The sequence below is a fragment of the Aythya marila genome (assembly GCF_965140915.1).
Source record: "Aythya marila genome assembly, chromosome: 31".
Lineage (NCBI taxonomy): Eukaryota > Metazoa > Chordata > Aves > Anseriformes > Anatidae > Aythya > Aythya marila.
The window spans coordinates 1,280,050-1,296,027 of record NC_139072.1 but is presented as its reverse complement, the minus strand read 5'-3'; the positions used below and the strand labels follow the sequence as shown (position 1 = coordinate 1,296,027).

Genomic DNA, 15,978 nt, shown 5'->3' with positions numbered 1-15,978 from the left:
TGGAGGCTGCCGAGGAGGATTTGGGGTCCCCGAGGAGGATTTGGGGCCGTTGAGGAGGAATTTGAGGCCACCGAGCAGGATTTGGGGTCCCCGAGGAGAATTTGAAGTCACCGAGGAGGATTTTGGGGCCGTTGAGGAGGAATTTGGGATCACCGAGGAGAATTTGAGGCTGTTGAGGAGAATTTGAGGCCGCCGAGGAGGATTTTGAAGCCACCAAGGAGGATTTTGAGGCTGCTGAAGAGGATTTTGAAGTCCCCGAGGAGGAATTTGGAGTCTCTGAGGAGGATTTTGAGTCCCCGAGGAGGATTTGGGCTCCCCGAGGAGGATTTTGAGGCCACCGAGGAGGATTTTGGGCTCCCCGAGGAGGAATTTGATGCTGTTGAGGAGGAATTTGGAGTCCCCGAGGAGGATTTGAGGTCCCCGAGGAGAATTTGAGGTCCCCGAGGAGGATTTTGAGTCCCCGAGGAGGATTTTGAGGTCCCCGAGGAGGATTTGAAGTCACCGAGGAGCATTTTGAGGCCACCGAGGAGGATTTTGGTGCTGTCGAAGAGGAATTTTGAGTCCCCGAGGAGGATTTGGAGTCCCAAAGGGGGATTTGAGGCCGCTGAGGAGGATTTTGAAGTCACCAAGGAGGATTTTGGTGCCGTTGAAGAGGATTTTGGAGTCCCCAAGGAGGAATTTGGGGCTGTCAAGGAGGATTTGGGCCCCCCAAGGAGCATTTTGAGGTCCCCGAGGAGGATTTTGAGGTCCCCGAGGAGGATTTTGAGGTCCCCGAGGAGGATTTTGGGCCCCCTGAGGAGGATTTTGAGTCCCCGAGGAGGATTTTGAGGCCGCTGAGTAGGATTTTGAGGTCCCCGAGGAGAATTTGAAGTCCCCGAGGAGGATTTTGGGCCCCCCGAGTAGGATTTTGGGCCCCCCGAGGAGCATTTTGAGGTCCCCGAGGAGCATTTTGGGCCCCCCGAGGAGCATTTTGAGTCCCCGAGGAGGATTTTGAGGCCGCCGAGTAGGATTTTGAGGTCCCCAAGGAGCATTTGGGCCCCCCGAGGAGGATTTTGAGTCCCCGAGGAGCATTTTGGGGCCGCCCCTAGATGCGGAAGCTCTCCCCCTTGCCGTCGATGTGGCGCAGGCGCAGGTAGACGTCGGTGCCCACCCCCTGCAGCGACTGCAGGCAGAGCGAGCCCCCCAGGTACTCGGCGTAGGCGCGGGAGGTGGGCAGCCCGAAGCCGAAACTGTGAAAAAAACAGTCGTTTTGGGAAAAAATCAGTCGTTTGGGGAAAAAAAACAGTCGTTTGGGGAAAAAAACAGTCGTTTGGGGAAAAAAAACCAGCGTTTTGGGAAAAAAACAGTAGTTTGGGGGAAAAAAAACAGTCGTTTGGGGAAAAAATCAGTCGTTTGGGGAAAAAAAAACAGCGTTTTGGGAAAAAAACAGTCGTTTGGGGAAAAAAAACAGTCGTTTGGGGAAAAAATCAGTCGTTTTGGGGAAAAAAACAGTCGTTTGGGGAAAAAAACAGTCGTTTGGGGAAAAAAAACAGTCGTTTTGGGGAAAAAATCAGTCGTTTTGGGAAAAAAAACAGTCGTTTGGGGAAAAAATCAGTCGTTTGGGGAAAAAAAAACAGCGTTTTGGGAAAAAAACAGTCGTTTGGGGAAAAAAACAGTCGTTTGGGGAAAAAAAAACAGCGTTTTGGGAAAAAAACAGTCGTTTGGGGAAAAAAACAGTCGTTTGGGGAAAAAAACAGTCGTTTTGGGGAAAAAATCAGTCGTTTTGGGAAAAAAATCAGTCGTTTGGGGGAAAAAAAACAGTCGTTTTGGGAAAAAAACAGTCGTTTGGGGAAAAAAACAGTCGTTTGGGGAAAAAAAAACAGCGTTTTGGGAAAAAAACAGTCGTTTGGGGAAAAAAACAGTCGTTTGGGGAAAAAAACAGTCGTTTGGGGAAAAAAAAACAGCGTTTTGGGAAAAAAACAGTCGTTTGGGGAAAAAAACAGTCGTTTTGGGAAAAAAAACAGTCGTTTGGGGAAAAAAACAGTCGTTTTGGGAAAAAATCAGTCGTTTGGGGAAAAAAAAACAGCGTTTTGGGAAAAAAACAGTCGTTTGGGGGAAAAAAAACAGTCGTTTGGGGAAAAAATCAGTCGTTTGGGGAAAAAAAAACAGCGTTTTGGGAAAAAAACAGTCGTTTGGGGAAAAAAACAGTCGTTTGGGGAAAAAAAAACAGCGTTTTGGGAAAAAAAAACAGCGTTTTGGGAAAAAAACAGTCGTTTGGGGAAAAAAACAGTCGTTTGGGGAAAAAAACAGTCGTTTGGGGAAAAAACCAGTCGTTTTGGGAAAAAAACAGTCGTTTGGGGAAAAAAACAGTCGTTTGGGGAAAAAAAAACAGCGTTTTGGGAAAAAAACAGTCGTTTGGGGAAAAAAACAGTCGTTTGGGGAAAAAAACAGTCGTTTGGGGAAAAAAACAGTCGTTTTGGGGAAAAAAACAGTCGTTTTGGGAAAAAATCAGTCGTTTGGGGGAAAAAAAACAGTCGTTTTGGGAAAAAACCGTCGTTTTGGGGTGAATTGGCCCGGTTTTGGGGTTGGGGGGAGGGGGAGGCTGGCTCACCCGTGCATGGGGCAGGCCTGGAGGTCGAGGAGGTTGCGGAAGGGGCCCCCCAGGCGGGGGTCCTGGGCGCTGGCCTCGGCCGTGCTGAAGTGGTACTGGGTCACCTTGTCCAGCAGCTCGTGGGGGATGCCCCCGCCCCGGTCCGAGATCCTAGAGGGGGCGGGGAGGGTATGGGGGGGGTTATAGGGGGCGGGGAGGGTATAGGGGATCCTATAGGGGGCGGGGAGGGTATAGGGGGGGGTTATAGGGGATGGGGAGGGTATAGGGGGGGGTTATAGGGGGTGGGGAGGCTATAGGGGGGGTTATAGGGGGTGGGGAGGGTATAGGGGGGGTTATAGGGGGCGGGGAGGGTATGGGGGGGGTTATAGGGGGCGGGGAGGGTATGGGGGGGGTTATAGGGGGTGGGGAGGGTATAGAGGATCCTATAGGGGGCGGGGAGGGGTGTAGGGGGGGGTTATAGGGGGCAGGGAGGGGGTAGGGGGGGGTTATAGGGGGTGGGGAGGGTATAGGGGATCCTATAGGGGGCGGGGAGGGTATAGGGGGGGGTTATAGGGGATGGGGAGGGTATAGGGGATCCTATAGGGGGTGGGGAGGGTATGGGGGGGGGTTATAGGGGGCGGGGAGGGTATAGGGGATCCTATAGGGGATGGGGAGGGTATGGGGGAGGTTATAGGGGGTGGGGAGGGGGTAGGGGGCAGGGAGGCTATAGGGGAGCCGATAGGGGATGGGGATCCTATAGGGGATGGGGAGGGTATAGAGGATCCTATAGGGGATGGGGAGGGTATAGGGGAGGTTATAGGGGGTGGGGAGGCTGTAGGGGAGACTATGGGGGGCGGGGAGCCTATAGGAGATCCTATAGGGGATGGGGAGGGTATGGGGGGGCTATAGGGGACGGGGAGGGTATAGGGGGCAGGGAGCCTATGGGGGAGCCTATAGGGGATCCTATAGGGGATGGGGATCCTATAGGGGGCGGGGAGGCTATAGGGGAGCCTATGGGGAACGGAGATCCTATAGGGGGCGGGGCAGCTATAGGGGAGCCTATGGGGAATGGGGAGCCTATAGGGGGCGGGGAGCCTATAGGGGATCCTATAGGGGATGGGGAGGGTATGGGGGGGCTGTAGGGGGCGGGGAGGGTGTAGGGGAGGCTGTGGGGGGCTATAGGGGGCGGGGAGGGTATAGGGGAGACTATAGGGGATGGGGAGACTGTAGGGGGTGGGGAGCCTACGGGGGAGCCTATAGGGGATGGGGATCCTATAGGGGATCCTATAGGGGATGGGGAGTCTATAGGGGGCGGGGAGTCTCTGGGGGAGCCTATAGGGCACGGGGAGTCTATAGGGGATGGGGACCTCGGGGGGGGGGGGATCTATAGGCGTTCCGGGCAGCCCCTGTAGGGCCGGCTATAGGTACCGGATGACGATGTCGATGTCGTTGTTGGCGATGGTGACGACGATGTCGGGGACGTTGTAGGGCGTGTCCAGGTGCGACTCCATCGTGGCCCTGCGGCACCCCACACGGCCCCTATACATCCCCCCAGGGCCCCTATACGGCCCCCCAGCCCCTATACATCCCCCGGGGCCCCTATACACCCTCCGGGGCCCCTATATGCCCCCAGGGCCCCTATATGTCCCCCCCAGCCCCTACATATCCCCCCGGCCCTATATGCCTCCTTTCTGGTCCTATACCCCCCCTATAGGGCCCATATACCCCCTATAGGATCCCATACCCACCCATAGGGCCTCATACCTCCCTCTATAGGGTCCCATACCCCCCTTATAGGACCCCATACCTCTTAAAGGGCCCCCCTATATACCGTATACCCCCCATACCCCCCCCATACCCCCCTCCCCTAAAAACCCACCCCCGTATCCTCCCCCTATAGGACTCAGGGCACCCCATAGGGGACAAGGGCACCCTATAAGGTCCGGGGAGGCCCTATAGGGTCCAGGGGTGCCCTATAAGGTCCAGGGGGGCCCCATAGGGTCTGGTGGGGCCCTATAAGTTCCAGGGGTGCCCTATAGGGTATGGGGGGGCCCTATAGGGTCCGGTGGGGCCCTATAAGGTCCAGGGGTGCCCTATAGAGTCTGGGGGTGCCCTATAGGGTATGGGGGGACCCTATAGGATCCGGTGGGGCCCTATAGAGTCTGGGGGTGTCCTATAGGGTATGGGGGGACCCTATAGGGTCCGGTGGGGCCCTATAGGGTCTGAGGGGGCCCCTATAGGATCCGGGGGGGCCCCTATAGGGTTTGGGGGTGCCCTATAGGATCTGGGGATGCCCTATAAGGTCCGGTGGGGCCCTATAAGGTCCAGGGGCGCCCTATAGGATCCGGGGGTTCCCCATAGGGTCTAGGGGTCTCCTATAGGGTTTGGGGAGGCCCTATAAGGTCCGGGGGTGCCATATAGGATCCGGGAGTCCCCATAAGGTCCGGGGGGCCCCTACAGAGTCTGGGGGTGCCCTCTAGGGTGTGGGGGGACCCTATAGGGTCCAGAGGGGCCCTATAGGATCCGGGGGGGCCCTATAGGGTCGGGGGGGCTATAGGGGCCCTATAGGGTCTGGGGGTGCCATATGGGCCCTATAGGGTCTGAGGGTGCCCTATAGGGACCGGTGGGGCCCTATAGAGTCTGGTGGGCCCTAGAGGGTTTGGGGGTGCCCTATAAGGTCCGGTGGGGCCCTATAGGATCCGGGGGTGCCCCTATAGGATCCGGGGGGTCCCCTATAGGATCCGGGGGGTCCCCTATAGGGTCGGGGGGGGCTATAGGGTCCGTACCTCATGGCGTTCTTGAGCAGCTCGGGCAGGATGTAGTCGAGGGGCAGGGGGATGAAGGGGAAGCGGGCGGCCACGTGCCCGTTGATGCGCACCCGCGGGGCGTTCCCGTACTGCTGCTCGCACAGGCGCCTGCCCCCAAACCCCCCCCAGCGCCCACTGTCACCCCCTGGGGGTCACACGCCCCCCCTCGGGGTCACCTGTCCCCCCCCCGTGTCGCCCAACCCCCCTTTGTGTCACCCACCCCCCCCCGGGGTCGCCCACCCCCCTCTGATGTCACCCCCCCCCCCCAGTGGTGCCCACCCCCAGGGTCACCCCCACCCCCCCTCGGGGTCACCCACCCCCCCCGGTGTCACCCACCCCCCCCTTGGGGTCACCCTCACCCCCCCTCGGTGTCACCCACCCCCCTCTGATGTCACCCACCCCCCCTTGGGGTCGCCCTCACCCCCCCCTCGGTGTCACCCACCCCCCCTTGGGGTCACCTGTCCCCCCCCGGTGTCACCCCCCCCCCCCCGGTGTGACCCATATGGCCCTATAGGGACCCCATAAGGACCTATATGGCCCTATGGAAACCCTACAGGTCCCATATAGCCCCACAAAACCCTTCCTAAGAGCCCCTATAACCCCATAAAGACCCCAAAAGAACCCTCCCAGCCCCATAACCCCCCTCTGGGAACCCCTATAACCCCATAGGAACCCCTATAACCCCATAAGGACCCTTATAGGAACCCCTATAGCCCCATACGGACCCATATGGCCCTATAGGGACCCCATAAGGACCTATTTGGCCCTATAGGGACCCCACAAGACCCCTATAGCCCTTTAAAACCCTCCCTAAGAGCCCCTATAACCCCATAAAGACCCCAAAAGAACCCTCCCAGCCCCATAACCCCCCCCTAGGAACCCCTATAACCCCATAAAGACCCCAAAAGAAAGCTTTCGGCCCCATAACCCCCCTCTAGGAACCCCTATAACCCCATAGGGACCCTCATAGGAACCCCTATAGCCCCATAAGGACCTATATGGCCCTATAGGGACCCCACAAGACCCCTATAGCCCCACAAAACCCTCCCTAAGAGCCCCTATAACCCCATAAAGACCCCAAAAGAAAGCTTTCGGCCCCATAACCCCCCTCTAGGAACCCCTATAACCCCATAAGGACCCTTATAGGAACCCCTATAGCCCCATACGGACCCATATGGCCCTATAGGGACCCCATAAAGACACATATGGCCCCACAAGACCCCTATAGCCCCACAAAACCCTCCCTAAGAGCCCCTATAACCCCACAAAGACCCCAAAATAAAGCTTTCGGCCCCATAACCCCCCTCTAGGAACCCCTATAACCCTCTAGGAACCCCTATAGCCCCATAGGGACCCTTATAGGAACCCCTGTAGCCCCATACGGACCCATATGGCCCTATAGGGGCCCTACAAGACCCCTATAGCCCTATAAAACCTTCCCTAAGAGTCCCTATAACCCCATAAAGACCCCAAAAGAACCCTCCCAGCCCCATAACCCCCCTCTAGGAACCTCTATAGCCCCATACGGACCCATATGGCCCTATAGGGACCCCATAAAGACACATATGGCCCCACAAGACCCCTATAGCCCCACAAAACCCTCCCTAAGAGCCCCTATAACCCCATAAAGACCCCAAAAGAAAGCTTTCAGCCCCATAACCCCCCTCTAGGAACCCCTAAAACCCTATAGGAACATCTATAGCCCCATATAGATCCCCATAAGGACCTATATGACCCTATAGAAACCCTACAGGTCCCATATAGCCCCCCAAAACCCTCCCTAAGAGTCCCTATAACCCCACAAAGACCCCAAAAGATCCCTCCCAGCCCCATAACCCCCCTCCAGGAACCCCTATAACCCTCTAGGAACCCCTATAGCCCCATAAGGCCCCTCCCAGTCCCCTATAGCCCCTATAGGGTCCCCCCATACCGGGCGAAGTCGACCCACTTCTCGATGATCTTCTTGGGGGCCAGGCGGGTGCAGATGATCCCCACAAAATCGGGCTGGAGGGGAGGGGGATTTTATAGGGTCGGGGAGACCCCGGAGGGATATTTAGGGCCGCGGGGGCGTCCCCACAGACCCTATAGGGCCCTATAGGGCCTTATAGGATCCATACCTTGTCCTCGTGGAGGGCCAGGTGGTGGGAGGCCAGCATGCGCATCCCCAGGCGCGACGTCAGCGTCTTGTCCAGGAAGGGGCGCAGCAGCTGCTCGTCCTATAGGGGACGGCCCCAAAAACCCCAAAATTTTGGGACGGGGGGGGGGTTTGGGGTCGCTCCGATGGCCCCAAAGACCCCAAATTTAGGGAAATGGGTGTTTAGGGTCACCCCAATGTCACTTTTTGTCCCCAAGAGAGCTGGAATTTGGGGAAATGAGTATTTAGGGTCACCCCGATGGCCCCAAAAACCCCAAATATAGGGACAGGGGTGTTTGGGGTCACCCCGATGGCCCCAAAGACCCCAAATTTAGGGATAGGAGCTTTTGGGGTCGCCCCGATGTCCCCTCATGTCCCCAAGAGAGCTAGAATTTGGGGACATTGAGTATTTAGGATCACCCCGATGACCCCAAAGACCCTAAATATAGGGACAGGGGCGTTTGGGGTCACTCCGATGGCCCCAAAGACCCCAAATTTAGGGAAATGGGTGTTTAGGGTCACCCCAATGTCACTTTTTGTCCCCAAGAGAGCTGGAATTTGGGGACATGAGTATTTAGGGTCACCCCGATGGCCCCAAAAACCCCAAAATTTAGGGACGGGGGGGTTTGGGGTCGCCCTGATGGCCCCAAAGACCCCAAATTTAGGGAAATGGGTGTTTAGGGTCACCCCAATGTCACTTTGTGTCCCCAGGAGAGCCGGAATTTGGGGACATTGAGTATTTAGGGTCACCCCGATGACCCCAAAGACCCTAAATATAGGGACAGGGGCGTTTGGGGTCGCCCCGATGGCCCCAAAGACCCCAAATTTAGGGAAATGGGTGTTTAGGGTCACCCCAATGTCACTTTGGGTCACTAAGGGACCCAGAATTTGGGGACAATGAGTGTTTAGGGTCGCTCCGATGACCCTAAAGACCCCAAATATAGGGACAGGAGCTTTTGGGGTCACCCCGATGGCCCCAAAGACCCCAAAATTTAGGGATGGGGGGGGGTTGGGGTCACCCCGATGGCCCCAAAGACCCCAAATGTAGGGATAGGAGCTTTTGGGGTCGCCCCGATGTCACTTTGTGTACCCAAGAGAGCCAGAATTTGGGGACATTGAGTATTTAGGGTCACCCCGATGGCCCCAAAGACCCTAAATATAGGGACAGGGGCGTTTGGGGTCACCCCGCTGGCCCCAAAGACCCCAAAATTTAGGGATGGGGGGGGTTGGGGTCACCCCGATGGCCCCAAAGACCCCAAATTTAGGGAAATGGGTGTTTAGGGTCACCCCAATGTCACTTTTTGTCCCCAGGAGAGCTGGAATTTGGGGACATGAGTATTTAGGGTCACCCTGGTGGCCCCAAACACCCCAAAATTTGGGGATGGGGGGGTTTGGGGCCACCCCAATGCCCCCAAACCCCCAAAATTTTAGGGCCAGGCCATTTTAGGGCCACCCCAATGCCCCCAAACCCCCCAAATTCGGGGACAAGACTATTTAGGGCCACCCCGATGTCCCCAAACCCCCCCAAATTTTGGGATCAGCCCCTTTTAGGGCCGCCCCGTACCTGGATGTGGCGGCGGCACTCGCGCAGCCCCTCTGCCAGCAGGGTCACCACGTCCTTGTGGTCCTCCAGCAGCTGGCGCAGCAGCGAGCAGTAGCGCTCCTCGTCCCCCCGCGCCTGGATCTGGGGACATTGGGGGACATTTGGGGACGTTTGGGGACATTTGGGGACACTGGGGACACTGGGGGGACATTGGGGAACATTTAGGGACATTTGGGAATGGGGGGACATTGGGGGCACTGAGGACATTGGGGGGATGTTGGGGGACATTTGGGACAGGGGGAGACATGGGGGGACATTGGGGACATTGTGGCGACGGGGGGGACATTGGGGGACATTTGGGGACACTGGGGGGATGTTGGGGACATTTGGGGTCAATGGGGACATTCGGGGACATTTGGGGTCCATGGGGACATTTGGGGACACTGGGGACATGGGGGGGATGTTGGGGGACATTTGGGGACACTGGGGGATGTTGGGGACATGGGGGGGACATTGGGGGAACGTTGGGGACATTTGGGGTCAATGGGGACATTTGGGGACATTTGGGGACACTGGGGACATGGGGGGGATGTTGGGGGACATTTGGGACAGGGGGAGATATGGGGGGACATTGGGGACACGGTGGGACAGAAGGGGACATGGGGGGACATTGGGGGACAGAAGGGGACATGGGGGGACATTGGGGACACTGGGGACATGGGGGGGATGTTGGGGGACATTTGGGACAGGGGGGAATATGGGGGGACATTGGGGACACGGGGGGATGCTGGGGACAGGGGGGACATGGGGGGACAGAAGGGGACATGGGGGGACATTGGGGGACAGAAGGGGACATGGGGGGACATTGGGGACACTGGGGACATGGGGGGGATGTTGGGGGACATTTGGGACAGGGGGGAATATGGGGGGACATTGGGGACACGGGGGGATGCTGGGGACAGGGGGGACATGGGGGGACAGAAGGGGACATGGGGGGATGCTGGGGACATTTGGGGGACATTTGGGGACACTGGGGACATGGGGGGATGTTGGGGGACATTTGGGACAGGGGGGGTATGGGGGGACATTGGGGACACATTGGGGGCGGGGGGGGACATGGGGGGACACTGGGGACATTTGGGGTCAATGGGGACATGGGGGGACATTGGGGACACAGGGGGGACAGAAGGGGACATTTAGGGACATTTGGGAATGGGGGGACACTGGGGGACAGAAGGGGACATGGGGGGACATTTAGGGACATTTGGGAATGGGGGGACATCAGGGGGACGTTGGGGACATTTGGGGTCAATGGGGACATTGGGGGACAGGAAGGGGACACGGGGGACGTGGGGGACATTGGGGGGGACATGGGGGGACACTGGGGACAGCAGGGGGACGGGGTGCCATGGGGACAAAGTGCCACGGGGACACAAAAACGGGGTGAGATGGGGACAGGGTGACAACGGGACGAGGTGACACGGGGACAGGGTGACACGGGGACACGGGGACGAGGTGACACGGGGACAGGGGGGTGACACTCACGGGCGGGAAGTCGCTGAGCTTCTGGAAGGCGCGGATGTAGAGCTCGTGCTGCGGGCAGGGCCAGGCGTCACCCCAAAAGCCCCCCAATGTCCCCAAATCCCCCCCCAATGTCCCCAACCCCCCCCCACGATGTCCCCAAATCCCCCCAATGTCCCCAACCCCCCCACGATGTCCCCAACCCCCCCACAATGTCCCCAAACCCCCCTGGGTCCCCTCTCCATGTCTCCAAAACGCCCACTCGGGGCTCCCGCAACCCCCCCAGTGACCCCAAAGTGACCCCAAAGTGTCCCAAATTGTCCCCAAGTGTCCCCAAAGTGACCCCAAATGTCCCCAAGTGTCCCCAAAGTGACCCCAAATTGTCCCCAGTGTCCCAAATTGTCCCCAGTGTCCCAAAGTGTCCCAAAGTGCCCCAAATTGTCTCCAAATTGTCACAAAGTGTCCCAAAGTGTACCCAAAATGCCCAAAATTGTCCCCAAGTGTCCCCAAATGTCCCCAAATTGTCCCAAAGTGCCCCAAATTGTCCCCAAATGTCCCCAAATTGTCCTCCAAGTGTCCCAAATTGTCCCAAAGTGACCCCAAAGTGTCCCAAAGTGTCCCCAAATGTCCCCAAAGTGCCCCAAATTGTCCCAAATTGCCCCAAAGTGTCCCCAAGTGCCCCCAAAGTGTCCCCAAAGTGACCCCAAATTGTCCCCAAATTGTCCCAAATTGCCCCACAGTGCCCCCAAAGTGTCCCAAAGTGCCCCCAAATGTCCCCAAAGTGTCCCAAAGTGTCCCAAAGTGACCCCAAATTGTCCCCAAAGTGTGCCAAAGTGTCCCTAACGTGTCCCAAAGTGTGCCCAACGTGTCCCCAAATGTCCCCAACATATCCCCAAGTGCCCCAAAGTGCCCCAAATGCCCCCAAATTGTCCCCAAAGTGTCCCAAAGTGTCCCAAAGTGCCCCCAAATTGTCCCCAAAATGCCCCAAAGTGCCCCAAATTGTCCCAAAGTGTCCCCAAATGTCCTCACCACGTGGAGGATGGTGGGGTTGCAGCCGATGATGAAGGGCAGGCTGCGGAAGCCCTTGATGCGGTGGGCGATGCGCACGGGCAGCTCCTGCTGCAGGTAGCGGGCGCTCTTCTGCGGGGACGACCCCAAAAAAGGCAACCCTGACCCCAAAGCCACTTGGCCCCTGTCCCCAAAGCCACCCGGGACCCTCCCACCAAGCCACCGGGTCCCCAAAGCCACCTCCTGGCCGGGTATCGTGGGCCCCAAAGCCACCAGGACCCCAAAACCCCCTTGTCCCTTGTCCCCAAAGCCCCCTGGGACCCCAAAACCCCCTTGTCCCTGTCCCCAAAGCCCCCTGGGACCCCAAAACCCTCTTGTCCCTGTCCCCAAAACCCCCTGGGACCCCAAAACCCCCTTGTCCCTGTCCCCAAAGCCACAGAAGTCCCCAAACCCACTTGTCCCTTGTACCCAAAGCCACCTGGGACCCCAAAACCCCCTTGTCCCTGACCCCAAACCCACCTGGGACCCTCCCATCAAGCCACCAGATCCCCAAACCCACTTCTTGCCTCATTATCTCTGTCCCCAAAGCCCCCTGGGACCCCAAAACCCCCTCGTCCCTGACCCCAAAGCCCCCTGGGACCCCAAAACCCCCTCATCCCTGTCCCCAAAGCCCCCTAGGACCCCAAACCCTCTTGTCCCTGCCCCCAAACCCCCAAAAATCCCCCCAAAACCCCCCCAAAACCCCCTCACCAATATATGGCTGCCATCCTGCGAGCGCCCCGAGTACAGCATGGTGGTGGGCGTCAGGCGCACCGAGGGCTGCGAGGGACGAGGAAAGGGGTCACAAAACCCTCAAAAAAAACCCTTTTCACCCCAAAAAAACACCTTTAAATCCCCTAAATCCCAACCTTTTCGGCGGCGGTGTCGATGGCGGGCTGGTGGTAGAAGGAGGTGACGGTTTTGGAGCGCTCCCGAGCCAGGTCCGGGGGGTGGTGGTCGGCGGCCGAGCGGGACACGGGGCGGGGGGGCAGCGCCGGGGGGCCCCGAGGGGCCCCCAAAACTCGCCGCAGCATGGCCTGGAAGGGGAAAAATGGGTTAAAAAGGGGATTTTCGGGGAGTTTGGGGACGCTGGGGGGGATATTGAGGTCTGCGGGGGGGTAATCGGGAACTTCTCCCCTCAGTTTTTGCCCCAAAATGCACCCAAGGGTCTTGGGGCCGCCCTTTTTCCCTCAATTCTACCCCAAAAATTCACCCAAGGGTCTCGGGACCCCCGTTTTCCCCGCACTTCTGCCCCAAAAATGCACCCTAGGGTCTCAGGATGACCCTTTTCCCTTCAGTTTTCCCCTAAAAATGCACCCAAAGATCTCAGTACCCCCATTTTCCCCTCACTTCTGTCCCAAAAATGCACCCTAAGGTCTCAGAACCCCCCTTTTCCCCTCAGTTTTCCCCTAAAAATGGACCCAAAGGTCTCAGGACCCCCCTTTTCCCCTCGTTTTTGCCTTAAAATGGACTCAAGGGTCTCAGGATGACCCTTTTCCCTTCAGTTTTGCCCCAAAAATGCACCCAAGAATCTCAGAAGCTCCCTTTTTCCCTCAGTTCTGCCCTAAAAATGCACTCAAGGGTCTCAGGATCCCCCTTTCCCCCTCAGTTTTACCCCAAAAACGCACCCAAGGGTCTCACGACCACGCTTTTTCTCTTAGTTCTGCCCCAAAAATGGAACCAAGGGTCTCAGAACCACCCTTTTCCCTTCAGTTTTGCCCTAAAAATGCACCCATGGGTCTCAGGAGCTCCCTTTTTCCCTCAGTTCTGCCCCAAAAATGCACCCAAAGGTCTCAGGATCCCCCTTTTCCCCTTGGTTTTACCCCAAAAATGCACCCAAGGGTCTCAGGACCTACCTTTTCCCCTCAGTTTTCCCCTAAAAACGCACCCTAGGGTCTCAGGACCACCCTCTTCCCCTCAGTTTTACCCCAAAAATGCACCCAAGGGTCTCAAGATCCCCCTTTTCCCCTCGGTTTTACCCCAAAAATGCACTCAAGGATCTCAGGACCCCCCTTTTCCCCTCAGTTTTACCCCAAAAATTCACCAAGGAATTTAGAGAACCCCTTTCCCCCCCACCCACAAGGCAATATAATATCCAAGAACCCCTTTTTCCCCCCATTTATACCCCAAAATGGATCCGAGCGCCCCTAAACCCCTTTTTCCCCTCGTTCACACCCCAAAATGGATCCTAACATCTGGGGAACCCCCTTTTTTCCCTCAATTTACACCAAAAATTGACCTAACCATCTAGGGACCCTCTTTTCTCCTCAGTCACCACCCCAAAATGGACCCCAGTGCCTGGAGACCCCCCTTTTTCCCCTCACTTGTACCCCAAAAATGAACCCAGGTGCCCTAGGACCCCCCTTTCCCCTCAGTTTACCCCCCAAAATGCCTCCAGGTACCCGGGGACCCCACTTTCCCCTCAAAAACACCCCTAAAAAGGCTCCTAAGTCACCGGGGACCCCACTTTCCCCTCACTGTCCCCCCCAAAATGCCACCAGGTCCCCACGGACCCCACTTTTCCCTCAGAAATACCCCAAAAAAGTCACCCAAGTGGCCGGGGACCCCCCTTTCCCGTCAGAAACACCCCAAAAAGGCTCCCAAATGGCTGGGGACCCCACTTTCCCCTCAGTTTCCCCCCCAAAATACCTCCAAGTACATGGGGACCCCACTTTCCCCTCAGAAACACCCCAAAATTGACCCAGGTGTCCTAGGACCCCCCCTTTCCCCTCAGTGGCCCCCCAAAACGCCACCAGGTACCCGGGGACCCCACTTTCCCCTCAGTGTCCCCCCCAAAATGCCACCAGGTCCCCACGGACCCCACTTTTCCCTCAGAAATACCCCAAAAAAGTCACCCAAGTGGCCGGGGACCCCACTTTTCCCTCAGAAACACCCCAAAAAAGGCTCCCAAGTGGCCGGGGACCCCACTTTCCCCTCAGAAACACCCCAAAAATTGACCCAGGTGTCCTAGGACCCCCCCTTTCCCCTCAGTGCCCCCCCCAAAACGCCACCAGGTACCCGGGGACCCCACTTTCTCCTCAGAAACACCCCAAAAAAAGTCACCCAAGTGACCGGGGACCCCTCTTTCCCCTCAGTTTCCCCCCCAAAAATCCCTCCAAGTGCCCTAAGACCCCCCCCTTTCCCCTCAGTGCCCCCCCCAAAATGGCACCAGGCGCCCAAGGACCCCACGTCCCCTCAGTCCCCACCCCATTATTTAAAAAAAAAAAAAAAAAAAACATAAACAAATCCCAGTGCCCCCCCCACTCACCAGCCCGAGGACCCAGGCGTCGGTGCCGCCCCCCCCAAACCCCCCCCCCCCCCCCAAATAGCCGGGGGGGTCCCCTACAAGTGGCCCTTTCCGCTGTCCCCCCCCTTCACCCCTCACAATGGTACAGCCCTGCCCTCAGAAAGGGGGGGGGGGCGACGCGCACTGCGCATGCGCGGAGCGAACCATGCGCAAACAGAGGGGGGGCGGCGTTGCGCAGCGCGCAGGCGCCCGGAGTGGGCGGGAACTCGGGGGCGTGGGCGGCGCCATCTTGTGGGGGGCGGTGCCATTTTGTGAGGGGAGCGATGGGAAATGGAGTCCAAGGAGGTGAGGGGGAAGCCAAGAGGTTTTTTTTTTTGTCGGTTATAAGGGAATTGGGGGACGCCCGAGGCGCTTTAATTGGGGGCGTCTCCGTGTGGGGGTCCCTGGATATTTGGGTACAATTTGTGTGGGGAAAAGGCGGCTCCAGTGTGCTGGATCTGTTTTTTTTTGGGGGTACACTGAGGTAAAAAGGGGTCCCAAGGCACTTGGATCCATTTTGGGGGTAAAACTGAGGTAAAAATGGGTCCCTGGATCCATTTTGGGGGTACAGCTGAGGGGAAAAAGGGTCCCTGGGTCCATTCTGGGGAAAAACTGAGGTAAAATGTGGAGTCCCTGGAGACTGGGGTCCATTTTTGGGCTGTGACTGAAAAAAAAAGGGGGTCCCAAGAAATTTGGGTCCAATTTGAGTGGGACGCTAAGGTGAAAAGTGAGGTTCTGGGATCCCTGGGTGCATTTTTGGTGTAGAACTGAGGGAAAAAGTGGGGTCCCCAGATCCCTGGATCCATTTTTGGGGTAGAACTGAGGTAAAAAGTGGGGTTCTGGGGTCCTTGGTAACCTTTTTGGGTTAGAACTGAGGGGAAAAGGGGAATTCATGGATCCGAGTCCATCTTTTGGGGTAAAACCGAGGGAAAAAAGTGAAGTTCCTCAATCCTTAGATCCATTTTGGGGATAGAACTGAGGTAAAAAGTGAGGTTCTGGGATCCCTGGGTCCATTTTGGGGGTAGAACTGAGGGAAAAAGTGGGGTTCTGGGGTCTCTGGGTCCATTTTGG

The 15,978-nt window shown here is 57.4% G+C and overlaps 1 protein-coding gene across 1 annotated transcript; it reads right to left on the bottom strand.

The window, feature by feature from the left end:
- Window positions 1-967: 967 nt before the first annotated feature.
- On the bottom strand, window positions 968-15,133 carry BCKDK (branched chain keto acid dehydrogenase kinase). Its single transcript, XM_082781549.1, has 12 exons — window positions 14,890-15,133; window positions 12,491-12,658; window positions 12,333-12,401; window positions 11,604-11,714; window positions 10,599-10,646; window positions 9,075-9,194; window positions 7,494-7,592; window positions 7,307-7,380; window positions 5,356-5,484; window positions 3,998-4,087; window positions 2,591-2,740; window positions 968-1,229 (listed from the first exon to the last, which is right to left on the bottom strand). The coding sequence occupies exons 2-12, from the start codon at window positions 12,653-12,655 to the stop codon at window positions 1,085-1,087; spliced, it is 1,200 nt and encodes a 399-aa protein (XP_082637675.1). The 5' UTR covers window positions 12,656-12,658; window positions 14,890-15,133; the 3' UTR covers window positions 968-1,084.
- Between the last annotated feature and the right edge of the window lie 845 nt (window positions 15,134-15,978).